General features: G+C 43.1%; 1 protein-coding gene across 2 annotated transcripts in view; it reads right to left on the bottom strand.

The window, feature by feature from the left end:
- The window catches only part of Sptbn1 (spectrin beta, non-erythrocytic 1), a 197,519-nt gene that overhangs the window by 21,368 nt on the left and 156,974 nt on the right, over nt 1-19,177 (bottom strand). For both annotated transcript variants that reach the window (XM_027934304.2, XM_071601570.1), the window contains exons 14-24: nt 18,045-18,915; nt 17,808-17,945; nt 16,240-16,996; nt 15,220-15,422; nt 10,336-10,426; nt 5,477-5,623; nt 4,382-4,645; nt 2,861-3,085; nt 2,344-2,433; nt 1,893-2,174; nt 1,086-1,216 (exon numbers count right to left, since the gene is read on the bottom strand). In XM_027934304.2, coding sequence (XP_027790105.1) covers nt 1,086-1,216; nt 1,893-2,174; nt 2,344-2,433; nt 2,861-3,085; nt 4,382-4,645; nt 5,477-5,623; nt 10,336-10,426; nt 15,220-15,422; nt 16,240-16,996; nt 17,808-17,945; nt 18,045-18,915 — 3,199 coding nt within the window. The remainder of the gene's footprint in view (nt 1-1,085; nt 1,217-1,892; nt 2,175-2,343; nt 2,434-2,860; nt 3,086-4,381; nt 4,646-5,476; nt 5,624-10,335; nt 10,427-15,219; nt 15,423-16,239; nt 16,997-17,807; nt 17,946-18,044; nt 18,916-19,177) is intronic.

Below are 19,177 nucleotides of genomic sequence, written 5' to 3'. Positions count from 1 at the left end.
AGCTAATATGTAAACCAAACACAACAATTAAGGCTAAAGACCATCTAGAATATGATGATTTGGGGGAAGGGGCCCTAATTATGTATACTGGCTCTGCAAGTCAGGATTTCCTTTGATGTGAAAAGTTAACACAAAATATTGAAGTCATCATCCATTCCAGGTGCCATGCTGCCAGAGGGACAGACCTGTCAGTTGTGCATTAGTTTCTACCTTTGGGCCGTGCGCTCTTCCCTGCTAGGAAGGATGGCTCTTGTTGCTCATTTCTTGGGTTTCTGAGTGTGCAGTAAGGAGGATGAATTATCATCCTTCCTATTTCTCCCCAGAATGACAATCTCATAACAGGATACCACAGACAAAGGCTTGCTGGTGCCTGTCCCTGGAGACCAGGAGAGCTACTTCCTTGGCAATGTGATCATATACACCTTAAGGACCTCATACACCAACACAGCCATTGACCTCCCATCTTACTCAACCTGCCTTGGTTTAACACACAGAGCTGATTCCTTTCCTTTCTCAGTCACAAAAGGCAGTTACACAGAAAGCTTACAATGCTTGCTCTGGAAGTTAGCACGGGGGCCAGGTATACAGCCAGTGAGTACTACACCCTAACCTGCTTCTTTCCTTAAAGCATTCTGAGAACTCAATCTATTAGAGCTAAGAGCTGAAATCGTTTTGTTCTTTCTGGGAGCCCTTTTATTTTACAGGTCCATGTATTCTCGTTTACCATTCCCCTTAAAACTAATAGTTGCTCTCCTAAACTAGATAATTTTTTAAATTCTAGGGTAAATGATCTGATTACTATGTCGGTGCAAGTCGACCTGTGCTTTTTTGACTCACAAGATCAATAATCTTTCAATGGGGTCTTGGCTAACCGAAGATATTTAACCAAAAGGGTAATGTTTGAATATAACAGTTCACTTTTCCCACTTACCTCCAATTATAGGGTCTCTTTTAGAAATGTTTCCCTCAGATCTACTTTACCACTGACTTAAGGTGAATATTGCCATTTTCTTTTTGAATTGGGTAGTAAGGGACCTAAGCCAAAGAATCTACACCACATCTCATCCTTACAACGTGGCACTCACCTTTCAGGGTGGCTGTCGGCCACTAGGGCCCGACTGGTCTTGGAGAGCTGGTGTACTGTCTCTGCATAGTCCTCCACAGCTTGTTCCAAGATTTGGTGTTTCTTCAACATGGAGACAGCACTCTGCTCATCCTGCAAAGAGAGGGTCTGTCAAAACCATAGCCATTCCTTCTGGCCTGTTAACAGTTTGTGAGGAATGACAGACTAACTGCACAGTGGGGCAAAAGAACTGTCAGAAAGAAAAACACCAGAAACGTGATGGACTGTGAATAAACAGCTTCTGAACACATTCTGAGAGCATCAATATGACCAAAGGAGGTCTCTGCCAATGGTGAAGTGGAGATGCAGAGGGACTAAGACCCCTGTGAGGTATGGAGAGTAGTCTGGTAGGCCAAGTGCATTTTGGGTAGTTGAAATTCTACAGATTATCAGGAATGTTAATGACAATATTTCTGGAATACTAAAATACTTTGAGAAGGTCTCAAAGTCATGTTGTATGTTGTAAGGTTATAGGAAACCCTATATAGGACTCTAACAAATTCGTATATTTAAAAAAAAAAAAAAGGTGACAGGACAAATCCTAATGGCATACCAGGATTTCAGGCAAGAAAATGTTGTGTCAAGGGGAAACAAGCCTGATTTTAGATACCTTTGTGAACCATGATGCCCCCTTTACATTCCAAGATAGCAGGTAAAATGTTTCACAAAGACACAGCCACCAGCAAAAAGGAAGGTCAAGGTCTGAGTTGGAGGCTCTTCTGGGGCTGCTTCCTGCTTCCTCTCATGGAAGGCGGGGATGCTCGCTCACCTTGGCCTTTTCCTCAGACATCATGTACAGCTCCTGCTCGCTCATCCATGCCTCAGCCTCAGCTGCATCAAAGTAATACTGCTGCGCCTTGTGCGCTTCCTCCAGCCGCCTGTGGCGTTTCTCTGTCTCCTCAATAAGTTGGCCCCATAGCTGCTTTAGGTCAGCGAGCCTCTGTCTGATGGCCTCAGCATTGAGGCTGCTGCTGTCGGTGACTATGTTTTGGCTCCTCTCAAAGATGTCATCGATTCGAGGCTGGTGCCCCTGGATTTCTTTCTGGAGGGTCTGTGTGGGAAGAGGAAACACACACAGAGCCTTGATAAATGGCCACAGCCTGGTGTTTATGTCATCTCAGAGTCAAGGCAGAATCGTAAGCCTTGAAAGCTCTCTTGCTTTTTCTGTGTTTGGGAGTGACTATTTCTCAGACTGCACTAGCCCGAGCAGAGATGCTTACCTGATTTTTCTTTATTAACAGCTGCACAGTCTGGAGGTTGTGGCCATGATCTGTGGAAGTCGCCAAAGGCATCCTCTCGCCAACCCACAACTGGAGAGAAATTTTAAGTGGTTAGGACCATGCAGAGGAACATGTATATGACACAAGGGTAGCAAGGATGGCAGAGGCCAGCTCCCTTCAAAGGGGCCTGCCAAGGGACACACACCCTTCTTGGACATGTGGTGAGAGTTAAGTCTTCCAAACTTCACTTCATCCTCAATGTAAGAGTAATTGTGAGTCTCCCTGGTTATTTTTAAAAGCACTGTTCTAAGAGGAATTAAAATCTTGGAGTATCTTTAGAAAATCAAGGAGAATACCTTGTGTAGGAGAGAAAGAATCCCTAGAACATACACAGCGTGGGCTGCAAGAGCTCACAGATGTGGCCCAAGGTAAGCACCAAAGAGGAGTGAGAAGATGGGCTTTGGGACAAACAAGGCTGTTTGTGGAGAAGCCTCTAGTGCAGCGAGGGTCTACTCACGATCTCATCCTCCACATCCCGGTTGAACTGATGGATCTCTTTGGAGGCCAGCAGGTTATGCTTCCTTTCGTTCAAGGGTTCCAGCAGCTCCATAAACTTGGTCTGTACAGTGAGACGCTTGCTGTCCACCTCATCGGTGCTTTTCCCCTCCTGACTCAGTGCCTGGGCTTGGCTCTGGAGCTCCTCAATCTCCTTCTTCCGCACCTCCATCTGATTTTCCAGCATCTGAGTGTTTAAGACAGAGAGACCTTCACATCAGAGCCAGGAGAAACACAGCTGGTCCTCCTATGAAATGTTTGTTTGGGGCACTGGTCCAAGTGGAATATTGAAAAATATAAACTTACATAGTGGAAAACCTAAGAAATGGTTCATATATCGATTAAATGACCAACTCACACTCCAACTTCTCAGATAATGTTCAGAATATCCCTGCCTAGGACTTTAAAGCTTATAGTAATGTTTAAATTTATTTAGGAATTTGGGGAAGGAAAGACAGGGGAGATGAAATTAATTATGGAAAAGGATAGTTTCACCATCAGAAAGGACCAAATGTCTTGAGGTTCCAGTTTACGTAAATGGAAAGATAATATTATCTTCCTTCATTTCTCTAATCAGAAAACTGACACATACTAATTGTTGACTTAAACAAAGAAAATGGGCAAAAGTGAAAGCAGAGGTATCTGGCTCAGGAACTATGACACCGATATATGGACAGTTTAGAGACAAGGGATCCACGCCTAGGAATGGACTGAAATCCCTGGCCCCCAAAGCCTCCAGAGGCCAAGGAGATAAATAGCTATGACTAAAAGCTACCTTTGGAAAAAAAAATCCCTTTATGCAGTTATCGAAGGGTCAATTAATCAACCACTTAGCAAAAGGCTGAATACTACTCTGGATGAAAAAGCCAGCCTCAGTAGTTGGCCACAATTATCTTGTGACTGTTCATTTATCTATTTTAAATGAAACTGCTGGGCCCAGAACTCATACATGCTGTAAAGCCAGTCAGAGAAGCCAGTGGAAGATCTTGCCACTAACTGCTTTCTCAACCTCAATGCAACTTTTTCCCGTTAATTTAAGGTAAATTCATTTGTCCTCAGAGCCTTCTATTGTAATGTAAAAAACTTGAGATTTGTTTTATTACCTATAAAGTACCTTGAACAAAAACTGTCATATATTCAGATATTATCCAGCAAAGAATGAAAATATGGTTATTTTCATTCACATAATATTCAGAATGAACTGAATATTTGCTCAACTATTAAATGTAGACAACATCAATCAAATAAGAAGATTTTTAAAAGAGTGTTCCCATGTATAGACACCTAGCACTTCTACCAACACTGTGTCATTTCTATTGATTCTGGAAACTCCCCAGAATGCTATTAGAGCAAGCACTGCTGGTATAAAAATCCCTTCAACCTAGTAGCAGAAGGCTGAAAACAGGGAGGGCAAGTAAGAATGATAAGAACAAGACTGTAAAACAGTTGCAGGCCTAGGTATGTGGCTTCCTTATCCACTTGCCTGTTGTTTTTTCAGCAGGATATTGACGCTGGTAAGGTCTTTGCCATAGTCATCAGATTGAATCTGACTCTCCAGGCCGTGAAGCCATTTATCTAGATCTGCACAGCTCTGGGTGAAAAGTTCAGCCTTGTTTGCATCAAAGAGCCGCTGGGCCTTGGTCTGAGTGGTGGATTCAAGGACTTCCCACATTTTATGTAAACCAGTGAGTTTCTCCTTCACCACAGCTTCAGTCTCAGGCTTTTCTGATATGAGCTGCATTCCTTCCTGGAAAACACAAACCAGCATGGTTATAAATAAATATAGTTAGCTAGAGAGTAAATGTCACTGTGAAAAACAAACCAAAGAGACACGTGATCCTTGATCTACCCATTCATTCAACACTCATACACACACTCATCCTGTCTTTCCACATGAAATTACTGCTCAATAAAATCAACAATGGCTTCTTCCACATACCACATAGGTTTTGTGGGAGCTGAGCAACATGTAGTGCATGCTGAAATAATTTCAACTGTGCTGATAAGACATTTAATGTTAATAACTTAAGACTCAATCCCCTCTACTCCATGCTCAAAATACCACACACATTATTTTAAGCCTAAAAAGAGAATGACACAGTATAAAAGTTTGAAGGGAGAGAAAGGAAGATGGGAAACTCACACTGCTCAGTTAAGACACACAGAATCTCCCTATGCAGAAAATATCCACTGTGGCAATTAACACAGTGCCTGATTTTTAGTAGTTACAGAAGCAAAATAGGGAAAATTCCATGCAACTGTACCTGATAACTAGTCACAGTACAAAACAACAAAATGATCAAGACAATGGGTACTGCACAGGGGTTCATCATCAGCAGCAGATGAGATGCACAATAGAGATCAAATGCCTAGTATTTGCTAGAGGAGAAATCAAGCATTTTGTACCACCTGGCTGTTTTTCCCCCTCAAGTGTAAGAGGGACTGCCACATGCTGCATAACTTGTAAATGATCAGTTAGAACTCAAATATGCTGGAAAAGGTTCTAAATGAAATGGAGTGTGCTTCCTCCCAATTATTCTTCTCACCACAGCCACAATGTGGAAATGGCTTAACTTACCTTCTCAATCTTGTCAAGCCATTCTTTGTTGGATGCAAGTTCTGCCATGAAGGCTTGATGTTTTAGCCATTTACTGTGCAGATTCCTGGCTTCATCATAGGACATGTCCTGGGCTGTAAGCATCTTTTCATTGATCCAGAGGGACAGCTAGGGAAAACATCAAGAAGGTTTCAGAGACCGTAATCATAGGCATCAGCCTTCTTTGCTGCCTGGACAGGGTTGTGTTTCTGGCATAGTGTGCATATTGCATTTTTCCATGTCAACAGCCAATCAAATATTCAACATTACACCTCCTATCTGTTATGACAGGCATCATTATCAGGCATTTGTACCTGTTCTAAACTGTCCATCTAACATTAAATCCAGAAGTATAAACCCCCTGAGCTGGCTTTCAAATTGTCTGGCAACAAGCTTTCCCCCAAAGGCTTGGGTTTACAATTCTGCTCTAACCACTCTGAATCACAGCCTTTTTTCTCTTCTGAATACCTGTATCAGCTATACCATATTCGTCATGATTGACTGTCTTTTATTTCATTTGGCCATCTCATTCTTTCAGTTCTTTCTATGAGAACTAAAAACAAAACACTAGCCTACTATTTACCCACCCACCCTGCTTCATCAGTGCATGTGTGGAAATGCCAAAAAACATGAGGGACTTGCTCACTGTAGGGCTAAGGTAATAGTGATGCCCCGTTTCCTTCATATCTGAGTCACCTTCACCTCTTCTATAGCCTTTAGTTCACTAAAGAACTTTTATTCAGACAAAGAACACTCCAAAGGACTTGATTCTGAGAACCAGCATGTCAACTTGGAATAGAGCCTTTGAAATCCATGCAAAGCCGTCAGCCACTAGCAAACTGAAGGGTATTCTTAGGAGGTTTAAAGATACCAGGCTCCAATTCACATCTCCTGCTGCCGATTCAGTCCCTGCTCCTTATTGCCTGCTGACAAATGACCAGGACAGAGCCCTGACTTCTACCCCATTCAGAGCCTCAGTTTAGGGAATACTCTCCCTATTTTGTTTTATCAGGCAGGAGATCACAAAGAAACATGGAGTCACTCAGATAAGCAGTAAGTGTTTTCAGAACCATGTCCCTTCTCCTGGGAGACTGTGAGAAGCCCACTTTTACGCCAGTAACTATTACATTGTTTATACATGAACATCTTCATTTACCTCCCAAGGTCTACAAATGATGCATAAAACCAACAGAAACCCTTATGGAATCAACATGCTCAAGGCCACTTGTTCTCAGTCTGGCCACTGCTGGGAAAGACTTCCCCATAAATTCACTGCAATACCAGAAGGTCTATTCTTTAGAAATGTCATGGAGGGCAAGGCTGGCCATAGGGAACCCTCCTGGCCAGTGACAGTGGGTAAACTCAGGCACTGGCCCTACCTTTCTCAGGCTATTCACCTTGAAGGAGAACTGCAGGGGGCAAGGTTCAAAGTAAAAGGAAGCGAGACCTCTGATGTCATTCTATTGAAGGAAAAACTAGTAAACCTCACAAAGTCCTCTGTAATCAGATCATCGATCTGTCACACAACAAAGACACTAAATTTCTCACTTTAATTACCTGTTTGCCAGTTATGTTAGTGGCTAAAATCTGAAATACCATGGTCATTCAATCTAAGATGGAAAAAGGATAAAAGGAATAACACAGAGAGATTTCACATAATAGAAGGCATTTATTTATTCAAAGTGCTAAGAACATTCACATATTTTCGCTATTCACAACCACCTACCCAAGAGAGATTAAGAGAGGGAGGGAGGGAGAGCGAGCGCGTGCGCACTACATAAAACCAGAGGCTTATAAATAAATCTGCTCTTTGCTGAACACATCATCCTACAGATAAAACATCGTGCGATACAGCACAATGCAATGGGTCTATGGAACTTGCCAGTTCATCAGCCCTTCATCAGCCCTCGGGATCCAGAGCCACAGTCAGTATTTGTGGACATTTACAAAGGTCATTTAAGAATATACTCATTCTCTGCAGGGGAAAAAAGCAAAACAAAACTGTGCAGATTGGAAAAAGATATAAGAAAAATGCATTAATCATTGATTTAAGCCAAAAATAAAGCACTGCACTCACATCTCTGTGCCAGACACATCTAGGTATGCTCTCCTCCCCCAAAATCATCAGTTTCAGAAAACAGGAGGTGCTCATGGTGTGAGAGAATAAAATAAGAAAGCAATAACCTTGTAAATCAGTCATCCATTTTTTTTTTAAGGACATCTCACTAAAATAACACTACAAAATTAAGTTGCTCTTTGCATCCCCATCTGTAAATGGGAACAAAGGCATGGGTCCCTACTCATTCTCACTGCAGCACAAATGCAACAGCTGCCCCTATTCAGACGGTGTTCATGGGGGGGCAACAAGTACAGACCTCACAATCCATGCCTCTTCCAGCCAAGGCACCCAGGAGGAAGAGTCAAACCTCTGAATTCCCAGGATCTCAAACAACACCAACAGCCAGGAATGTCATTAAAATCTGACCTCTGGGTGCTATGTCAAATAACTTATGTCAGCATAATAGATAGGTTTTCAAATGTAGGGCCTATCTATACAAACTCCACTCTCAGAGATTCTGGCTCAAAAAGGACATGTTTTATTGAGGATGAATGATGGAAAGTTTAGTTGGAGTAACATATATCACCGCTTTGATATTTCTCTACCAAGGGTTTTGAAGTTCCCAAAGCTGAGCCTGCAACTACCTCATCCAACTGACTCCCTCCACTGAAGGGCCAACTGGTGCTTAGTGCAGCATAACATGCACTTTTCACAGCTCACTTCAGACTTTATATGCTGGCACAGGACACCCCACATTACCAGCAGATATCAGGGTTGTATTGAATTTTAAGGAGGCTCATGAAGAGACGGGCAGACCACAGGAGATCTGTAAATTAGCTCCCAGACACAAAAAAGCACAGCCCAGACTTTCTGGCATACTTTGGGAAGAAGCCAGGCAGGACTCAGTGCCCCCAGGCACACCCCATAGTTATCATCACTGGAATTCTGCAGAGGAGAGTGTTAAGGAGTGAACTTTTGTAACCAAAGATCCTAACTGACACCAAGTAGAAACAATACTGACCATTTCCCATGATTGCACTGGGAAGAATTATCACTTTATCTGCTAACTTTTCCCACATATTTCTATTTATGAATCTGTAACCTATGTGGGTGGGAAATGGAAGACTGGAAATTTCAAATACAAACAGGTTTCATCTACTCATTCTTGGGTATTATCTTCAGCCTGGGTTTTAGCACAGTTAGGCGAATGAATTTCATCTTACTAACTTGCATTTCAAAGCAGAAACAAGGATCCCACTGATCTCTCCTCCTCCAAAGGAACATGGCCTCTAAGTGGCAGCTCGTAGGTTAAAATGCATCACTGACGGTGCTTCAAGAGAAAAATCAGGGTGATACAGGGAATGGCAATCTGTGGAGGGCACTGCTCAGCCAGTCTGCAAAGTGCCCTGTCCCTCTGTCTCCCTCCATGTGAAGGGCTCACTGGAGCTCACTGAGCACACCAGGCATGCGCCATAGCTCACCTCTGATTCCACTGCTCTCCTCTAGGCCATCGTGGGACATAAGTGTTTCCTTAAGTGAGCATGCTATTCACATGCACTATTCGTGCTCACATGGCATCGAGAAGAACTCCTGTCTTGAGCCTACCTACTCCAGTTAAATCCCCCAGAAATGTGGTGGATAAGCTGACAGATCCTAAGCTACATAGTTTAGGAACTTTCCTTCTTAAGGTTTAGCAGTTATAGCATATTACAATTAGCACTTCAATGGACATAAAGGATGACTTCTATCACAAAAGATCTAACATAGCCATCATTAGAGCTGTATTTCTTTCAGCACACAAACACACATTTGCATGCAAAGTATTGTGAGCTATATTCTCAGCACATGTCCTGATCTTGCTCCCACCCCTTTATCCTCAAGGTCTTTTCATGTCGATGTTCCTTATGCTAAATACCCTTAAAGGGTATTTAGTCTAGTAAACCAGAGAGAACTGTTTACTGTTGTTCTTTAGCTGACAGATAAGCATGATGTGCTCATGAGCTCACACCTGTGGAGTCAGCTAGATGCTTTTCTCCAACCAGCCTGCAGAGAGACTACATTTTTCTGGCCAACTTTAGTTTTCAAAGTTTGTTTAGGCATGTATCATGGGAGCATAAAATAGTAGGAGAATCATCAGAGTAATATCACATGTTAAAACTTGGTGATGGAAATCAGGATTACTCCTCTTGGTATGTTAGACACATATCTAAGGAGTCTAAAAGATGAATACTTTAGGAACACAAATCCAGTAAGAAATCTAATTTGTAGCTTTTAAATCTTTGCTTTTTACTTGGAAGACAACTTCAGTTCCCATCAGTTTTTTCCTCCATACCATTTAAATGTACACCTTGCTTTAAAGAGTTAACACCTACACATGAAATGCTTTCAGGTTACGTCACTGTCCAATAAAACCTTCAACAATGATGGTTAAGACTCCATGTCTATGTGGTCTGATATAGTAGCCACTGATCACATTTGACAACTAAGCACTTGAATTATAGCTGATGGAAGTATGTTCTTAATTTTGATTAAAAGAGCCACATATGACTGGTGGCTACTGTAATGGGCAAAGTAGTCCTATAATATTCTAGATTACAAAAATCTAGTTCCTCTACACATCATCCTACAGATAGTTTATAGTTTGGAAACTAGAGTGCCATATCTTTCCACCTACAAATCAAACGGGTGATAGGAATTTCTAGCCTCATTCATCAAGGAGATTTTGATTAAACGTTGGTTGGCTATTGAACACCTGGAAAGGAGAGACTAAAAATCAACATACCTCTTGACAATCTTGCAGGAATTTCTGAAGATCCCTGTTGTCCTTTAATCTCATCAGGAGTTCACTGGCTGCCTCACGATTCTTCCTATGTCTGTTAAAATAATAACAAAAATAATCTTTTAAAAAGAAATACAGAATCTATAAGCCAGTTTCTTTCCAGGGTTTCTATATATGCTGAAAAGAGTTTGTTTACGGTTCTCAAGTATGTGGAGGCAAGATGAAAAGAGAGTTTAGCATTCTTCCAAAGAGTAAGTCATGGTGTAAGAGAGACCAACATCTCTCCAAGCTATACCAAAGGCCAATGATCTGCATTAATTTGGTGCTTTCTAATCCACTACTAGGGAAAAAAAAAATTTGAGCATGCAATGTGCACAAGTTCCCATTACAGTCACTGTGGGAGAATCTGAAACTCATCTTCAAGAAACTCCTGCCTGGATGACACAAACAAGGTTAAGAAAATATATATAATCATGAAATTGGCTTGTAACAAATGTTTCCTGACAGATTTCCATTTTGAGAAAACTTTTAACAAAAATAATAATAATTTAAAAAAACAGGAATGAAATTTTTTTAGACCTGTGAGATTATATATTTCCTCAACCCCACTTTTAATGGATTAGGGTAACTATGGTTTAAAGAAGTTAAAGCACAAAACCTTTTGACAAAAGACCTGTAAGATTTGGAGGCTGCTAAACTCAATGAACAATAAGGGAAAGGAGACGCTTTCTCCCCAGTCTGAATACTACACTTGCTGGCAAATTCCTTTAAGCACAAGTGGCATAGATCCCCCAAACTGTGAAGAACAGCAACAAGAATGCAGGCGCAAAGACTGAGACCCTAATGGCGGGGGGCAGCTGTCTGACCCCAAGGATCAAGAAGCACTGCCACCAAAATGCTCGCCTGGCATTCCCACGTAACCTGCCCAAGAGTGCCAGTTTACATGCAGGGTATTGACGGGGGGAAAAAAGGAATAGTACAAACAGGGAGGGACATTTGGCTTTTCATTCTGATTGTCAAATCAGTTGCTTGCTGCATGTGTCTGGCGGGTAAGGACCATCCCCATCCCAATAGCCCCTAAGGCAGGAGCAAGGAAGAGCCCCTCAGGGAACACATCCTGCTGACTTTGAAGATGTCTTCCCAGGAGAAGAAAATATAGTAGTGCCAAGTGTCATACAGGCCCTTGGCAAGTGCTGATGAAACAAATAACAGTAGTGGCACTGCAGTCATCAACTGCTGGGTGAACCAGAAGAAAAAGTCTCCTGCTATGTGTTCTGCAGTTGCTAGCGGCTGCAGAACTGCAGGAGTATTATAAATGGTCATGTATATGTTAGATACACACACACAAAAATCCCTTTTGTGTAAGTTGAAAGGGGTACCATAGCTTTAGGAAAGGTAATCTTAACATGCCCATGCCCTTTATAGAAAATGCAAGCATGGAAAAATACTTATTATAATAATGCTAACTGAAAAGAACATGTATATACCATATGCTGTAAAACTCCAAGGCATAGATTAAGGGTAGTAGTTCCCCCTCAAAATTTTAGACACTTGTTAGATTTTTTAAATTTACTGCCTCTCTGGGGGAGTTTAAGCAAATAAAGCAAATCTTCAGAAGGGAGGTAATCTGTGTTGGAGCTAGTGACCAAATGCAGGAGTCCCACTTTTGATTTTTAAGTCAAAGGCCTTGAATAAGAGATTCCATTTCCTTTGGCATGACAACTCACATAAGTACTACAGTGGCAAGGAAGACTCACAAAACACTGGCATTCCCACAGGACATGAACCCTTGACACTCGTGGAAATAATGGAAACAAAAACAACTTCAGACTCTGTTTAAAACATTCCTTAAGGGAGAAATACAACTAGACAGAATCTGAATGTATTTCTCAGATATACATTCAAGTCTCACACATGCTCAGCAGATTTCTCTGCTCAGGAATTTTTCTCTTATAAGACCAGGACTATAGGGGCTGGGATTATGGCTCAGTGGTAGAGTGCTGCCTTACATGTATGAGACACTAGGTTTGATCCTCAGCACCACACAAAATGAATAAATAAAATAAAGGTATTGTTCTCCACCTACAACTAAAAAAGAATTAAAAACAAAACAACTACAACAAAAAACCCCAGCAAACAGACTATTAAAAAGGTAAAAAGGAGGCTGGTAACTTAAAGAGTCCAAATGACACTAATCCAGCGTCAGGTGTGCTGATGGCCTTTGCATGGTGTGTTCTGAGAGGTCAAACAGCAATGAAGGCAGCTGAGGCTGTTGCTGTGGCTATCTCGGAGTAACACTGGAAAGAAGTGAGTGTGGCTGAACAAGTTCCCAGCAGCAAATGATGGCCCTCATGGGAAGGAAGACCTCTCAAAGTTGGGTCATGGATTCCATTACCAGGAGGATCCAAGAAGGACCTTCTAAAACATGGCTGTAGTTTCCATAGTCCTAAGAGTGCTCTCAGAGCAAGGTTCTCTGGCTTTATTTCCATTTCTCACTTCCTGCCCCCATAACAAAACTTAGAGCTCCCTTATGACATGAAGCACAAAGCAGATGCTGTGTATAACTCAGCTTTCTCTGAAGAGTAAAGAATCTCAGATGCCAGAGTCAAATAGTTTGGTAATTGTGGGCATTTTTTCCCTTTTAAGATAAGACTGTGCTTTATGAAGCTGGATATAAGTCTTGGCTCTACTAGGACTGTACTGTGGCTGAAATTTTCCATTTAGCTAAGAGGATCCTTTTCCAGTTTACAGGCAGGCTGTTGGGGAGCAGGATGGTTTCCACCCAGTCTTAGACACTCTGAAGACCACGTGTGCCCCACCCACGTATGTTAGGGCCAGTCTTTGTTGTGGTACTTTGCTCAACAAACTAACTCTATAACTGCTGGGATTTCCTGAATATGAACACATTATAATCACTTTATACCTATAAGAACAACTTTACTACAGCATCAGACTGTTTCTGGATAAGAGAATTAGCTCTAAGGTCATTTAGGATATTTAGTCGGACTATGCACCTACAACACCTGGAACTCACATCTTTGTATTTTTTTGTAATAGACAAAAATCCTCTAAGGTTAGTTCGAATCTTGAGGCCTCTGTGGATATTAAAATGAAAACTAGAATTCAGTTAAGGTAAGAAATTATAGTTATAGAGGGAAAATCAATGGAAAGCCCCTCTACTTGCATCTTTCTCATGTTTATCGATAATACAGGATCCTCTTTCCTTTTTTTTTTTTTTTAAATTGAGAAGTCCTAAGGAAGTTCTGGAACTCCAGGAGCCTAGGCTCTCAGTCAAGGGCAAAAGTAAGGGTAAGCCACAAGGGAAGACTGCTAATGCTCTCTTGAACCCAGGAGCCACAGGTCTTGACAGCCCCACCTGTTCCCAATATGCCCGTGCAGCTGCAGCACTGGGGGACACATAAATAAACCCAGGAAGTAGCACAGCAGTTGCACTTCTGTCTGAATGTATGTGTCTAAAGGCTAGCCCTGGCTTGAGGAAACCAACTGTGTGCATCTATCAGTGAGGAAACAAGAGGTACCACATTTATAAAACAATGACGGAATTAACATTAAGTAAAACTGTCTTTTTCTAGGTTAAGAATAGCTCAATTCTAGCTTCTTACACTCCTTTAAGAAGGCTTTGGGGCTGGGTATATAGCTCAGTTAATAGGGTGCTTGCCTCGCATGCACAAGGCCCTGGGTTCAATCCCCAGCACCACAAAACAAACAAACAAACAAACAAAACAAAACAAAAACAAGAGGAAGGCTTTGGTGGAGGAATTGCTTTATTTATTGTAGCTGTTTTAAAACAAAAAAATACAATTATAATTAATAAAAGTTATGTCTTATTCTATAGTCACTCTTAAAATGTAAGGCTTAGGTTCTCAATTGGTACAGAGACCAGAAATACTAATTCTAGGAGCTCAAAATGTATGGGACTTGCCTTTCTTCCTCACATCTTATTTTAAGATGACATGGCCCAGAGTCCTAGGAGACCCTTTCAGATGTGGTAAGCAAGAGAACACTTTTCCCTCCTGAACTGAACACCAAAGCCACAGAAGTCTTGATGTCAGTCTCAAATAAACCCTTGAATCTGGCCTAAACTGGGACAAGAGGGTTGGCTGGAACACAGGAGAGTGACTAATCCAAATGGGCCAGTCTAGGACTGAACTGGATGGCTTAGAACCAGCCTGTAGTAATACATCCAAATTTTGATTTGGGTAGGGTGAGAGTTAGGATTAGACAAACAGGGGTCAAATGGAGTAAACTGGCTTTTTAGACAGGGAGGAAATCTTTCAGAAAAGAAAATAATAATGCAAATGAAAAAAGAGCACCCAATCCTAGAGATGTCCTGACCAAAGAGAATGGCCTCTTCTCTCATCATGAAAAAGATCCTATTACACCATTATCCAAACCCATTTTAAGGAACGCGAGATAATGTTCCTCTGTGGCCCTGCCAGATACTCAGCACAAGCAAACCTCACCCTCACTTCCTTTCTCCTGACTGGCATCAGACAAATCTTGCATGGATAAAGGTGACTGTGGCCTATGCTGGGAAAAGTCTGGTTCTCGTCGGGTAACAAGCAGTGTGTCAGCTCTTGAAGAGCATGACTTAACCTGACCATGACTCTACACTATAGCTCTGTCAGACTTTTGGCTGAGATTAGCTTGGCTTCTTAGGCTTATCTTTGTAGACACCTGTATGTGTTTTAGAAGAACCACATTCAGAGGCAGCCATGTGCTGTATGGGTAGATGAAATTTTGCTAGGTGGCTATATTCTGCCCACTGGGAAACTTATATCCACAGCCCAAAGACTTTTGGCCACTGATCCATAGCTCAGGAGTCCCATGATGTAAGATTCCCTTTAGAATCTCAGAAAACTGTACCTGTCATCAATAGAGTCCACTTTCTCCTGGATGCGATCTGAGTTGATGTTCCCATCGCTCACCAGCCTCCGGCCCGTCTCCACAACAGCATTGATCTTCTCCTCATTGGCATCCATGGTGGTCATGAAGTCCTCTTGTTTTTTAATAGCTGCTTCAGCGCCTTCCAGGGTGGTGGGCATTTCAGTATGAGCCAAAACATACTCCTTATTTTAAAAGAGAAAAAAAAATCATGGCAGGATGACATATTAATGAAAGACCTCTTCTTCCTATGTTCCAAATTTCCATGTACCACATTGCACAGCTCTTGCTTCATTGGACTTAAATGCAATAATCTACCGAGTCAAATAAAACTAAATGTTGGGAGGCAAAAAATCCCAGTGGTATACCATAAGTGACCAAATTCCCTAGGTGGTTCAATGTGCTACATTTATTTTCCCCCCAAAGTAAGGAAAGTAACCAAAGCTCCCTGAGCTAGCAATCAGGGTCCTCAACTCATCGAGGCAACTGCAGCATTCTCTTTATTCTCTCTTGGAAGAGAGATCTACAGCCCTGATACTGGTGACCATCCTCAGTACTGTTTTTCATTCTCTAATCGCTGTCTTGTGTCCTTGGGTGAAGTCCTTGATTCTTCTAGATTAAGAAAGAGCCCTTCAGTTAAAAAAAAAAAATGAAAAATAAAACAAGCCTCACTGAACTCTTTAAATTACACTAACACTTTGCAGAATGCTACCAATTCAATGAGATACTTTGAGGACATACCCTAAGAGATCTCAACTGTACCTGAAATGGAACCATACTTAACAAGGAAAGACAGCGTCCTTCAGAAATCTTAAATCCTGTACTATACACTGGGATGGATTTCAATCTCATAATATTTTCTAGTCAGGGAAAATCTATCTCTAAATTAGCTATCTAATTTCATACAGGTGTGGCTTAAACCAGATGCCCTGCCAAAAGGTTTCAGAGGGCAGCCAGGACCTGCCCTAATAGGACAGAAGCAGAGGCTATGGTGATTGTTACCTGGTTGTTAAGAAAGGCTTCAGCTTGCTTCGTGTCCCTAAGGAACTGCTGATAGGCATGTGACTGAGAGAGGAGATTCTGCCTGTTCTCCCACATTTTGTGGAGCTCATTCCATCCAGTGTCCAAGGCCTGTAGCCGCTGCCGGAGAAACATGTACTGGGCATCCGTCTGACCCTGGGTGACCATCTCACCCATGTCCCTCATCTTCTGGTAGTCCTCTTCGTAGTTGTCAATTTCATTTTTGATGTTTTCATGCTGCGTGAGAAGCTTCTCTGCCTCTGTCAGGGTGTTGGGCATGTCCTCCGAGGCAATGGCCGTCTGCGTCCTGGAGAGCCAGGACTGGAAGTCGTCCAAGTCCCGCAGGAACTGTTGCAGCTTACTAGCCTCTCCCAGGGAGGCCTCTCTGTTCTTCAGGGTGGTCTTCATCTCCTCCCACACATCGCTGATCTCAGCCAGCCGGGACAGGATGGCCTGAGCCTGGTCAGGGTGCTCGGATTCTAGCTTCTCTGCTTCCTTCTGTAGGTCGCTCAGCTTTGCCTCAATGGCCACCAGATCCCGCTCCATGCCAGTCAGCTTGCGCTGCAAGGCCATGACGCCAGCCAGGTCGTTGCCCAGGTCCTGGGTAGACTCAATAACTTTGGTCTTTTCCCGAATCCAGGATTTAGTTTCATTGCACTCAAGGTGGTAGTTCTGGATGCTTAAGGCAGAGAGAAGAGCATCCTTCTTCCTGTCCACTAGTTCTCTGAACTGACTCCACCTGTGAGTACAGGGACATTAGAAAGTAGCATGAAAAAAGGAGACTGAATTGATTGGTGGCTAGATACTGAAATGACCAGTGCTAGATAAGAGTTCCATGTTTTCCCCTTTACTTTCACTTTGACTACCTGCTTTTTGGAAAATCATGGTACTCAGTAAATGGACACCAAATACGATGGAAGTGGTTCTGGGATACAATATTAATCTGCAAAAAGCTTGACACAAAGAGATGTGCAACAAGCTCCAATACTAGCAGTTACAACACATCTGTCCCACAGAGTCCCTTAATTCAGATCTGCTGTACACATTCTAAACATCTCAAAATGTTCCTAAGGGACATTTCCCAAACCCAAAGGCACATGCCAACCTTCAGAACCATGGCCAGCAGTCCACTATAACCTACTCAAACACGTTGAGTCAACAGAAAGACCAGAACAAAGTCTATTCTGACAATCAGGACTTTCATGGCAAATTTCATGAGAATCTTATTCCAGAAATCATTTAATGAGGTACAGACAGCACAAGTACCACTATGCTGCCTTACACCACACTAGGTGCAATCCAAACCCAAGTCCTGACCTCTATGTGGGGAGGGGCAGGTGCCAGGCTGACTTCACTTATCCTCCTGCCTAAAATGATATCAACCCACCCGAGAATCACTTCTTGGATGAGGACATGTCAGATGCCAATGTCATGACATCACTGCTGTGATGGTGATGACCCTGTGCAAGAAGTTCCTGACAGTGAAGCTCAACCAGTGACCTCACCCTCCCTAACTCCAAACACTGGCCCACTGCTGGACGCTTGCTCACCTCGTGTTGAGCTTGTCCTGCTGGGCTTTGATCTCCTTCTCACTGGGGTGGCCACTGTGCATCAGCTGGCGTGCAATCTGGTTCACCACGGCAACCCGGGAGGCCTGGTTGTTCATTTCTGGTTCTAGGCTCTCAAATCTGAAAATGCGATTCAATAGAATGGTCAACTCCATGACTACTAGAGGTCACAAGGGAGTATGCCAGCACCCCCTGCACCCAGGCAGCGACCCCGCTCACCTGTGTTGGATGACCTCTAGGTCTTCCAGCTTCTCTGGGATCTGCATGTTGTTGAGCCATTGCTCCTTCTCATCAATCCAGAGCTCACAGGCGTCAGCCTCGCTGAACATCTTGTACAGGGCCAGGGTATCTTGCAGTGCCTGCTTCCTCAATCTTGTCAGCTCTGCCACCTCCTTGTACCGCTCCTCAATGCCTGACAGCCTGCCCCTCACATCTGGAGATTCGGCATGCTCCTGTGGGAGGGCACTGGCTTGCTCGTGCAGCGAGTCAATGGTGGGCCTGTAGTTGGTGATCTCTTCTGCCACATCCTTGTGTTTTTTGACCAAAGACTGTGTGGAGTACTCATCATGGCCCACGTCGCTGCTGGAGACAATTTTGAGGATGTCCAGCATCCAGGCATCGATGTCATCAGCATCTGCCTGGAACTGGTGCAGCAGCGAGGCCTCTTCCAGGCGCTTCTTCCGAATGGCTGAGAGCTGTTCCAGGTTGGCCCACTGCTCCCGAATGTAAGTGATCCTTTCACGGATCTTTTCTGATCCAAAATGCTCCTCTGTGATCATGTCTTCACCTTCCTTGATAGCCTGCTCAAAGTGGCCACTACGGCCACTCATCTCATCCTCAAATGCCCGGTGCTTGCTGAGCAGGCGCATAACACTGGTAAGGTCCTTCCCGTAATCGTCAGACGACAGAATCTTCTCCTTTTCTCGTATCCAGCCTTCTTCTTCTGCCATTTCCCAGAAGAACTTCCAGAGGCGACGGGACTCTTCGAGACGGGCCCGACGCTCAGCCGCCAGCTGGCAAAGCTCTTGATAGCAGAATTCCATGTGGGCCACACGGTCTCGGATCACCTGGGGGTCACAGGGCTTGTAGCCTGTTTCACACCAAGGAAGGAATATGGGTGTTTGATAGCTTACCCTGGGTTTCTGCTCATTTTCAGGCAGTAAGCTATGCCCCATGTTTTAACTGTTGATTACCAGTTCAATGCTAAGGGCAGGACTGTGTGAGTAAGCAATGGAGCCCCTTCTGGGTGCTTGACTGGAACAAGAGTGTGGACAATGATACACATTGTTCTTTTGACCCAACTGTGGACAAACTGACCATTTATGTATAAGAAAGCATATGAAACATATGAA

This window comes from Marmota flaviventris, chromosome 14 (assembly GCF_047511675.1).
Source record: "Marmota flaviventris isolate mMarFla1 chromosome 14, mMarFla1.hap1, whole genome shotgun sequence".
NCBI lineage: Eukaryota > Metazoa > Chordata > Mammalia > Rodentia > Sciuridae > Marmota > Marmota flaviventris.
The sequence above is the reverse complement of the archived record's forward strand: the minus strand, read 5'-3'. Positions and strand labels throughout refer to the sequence as shown.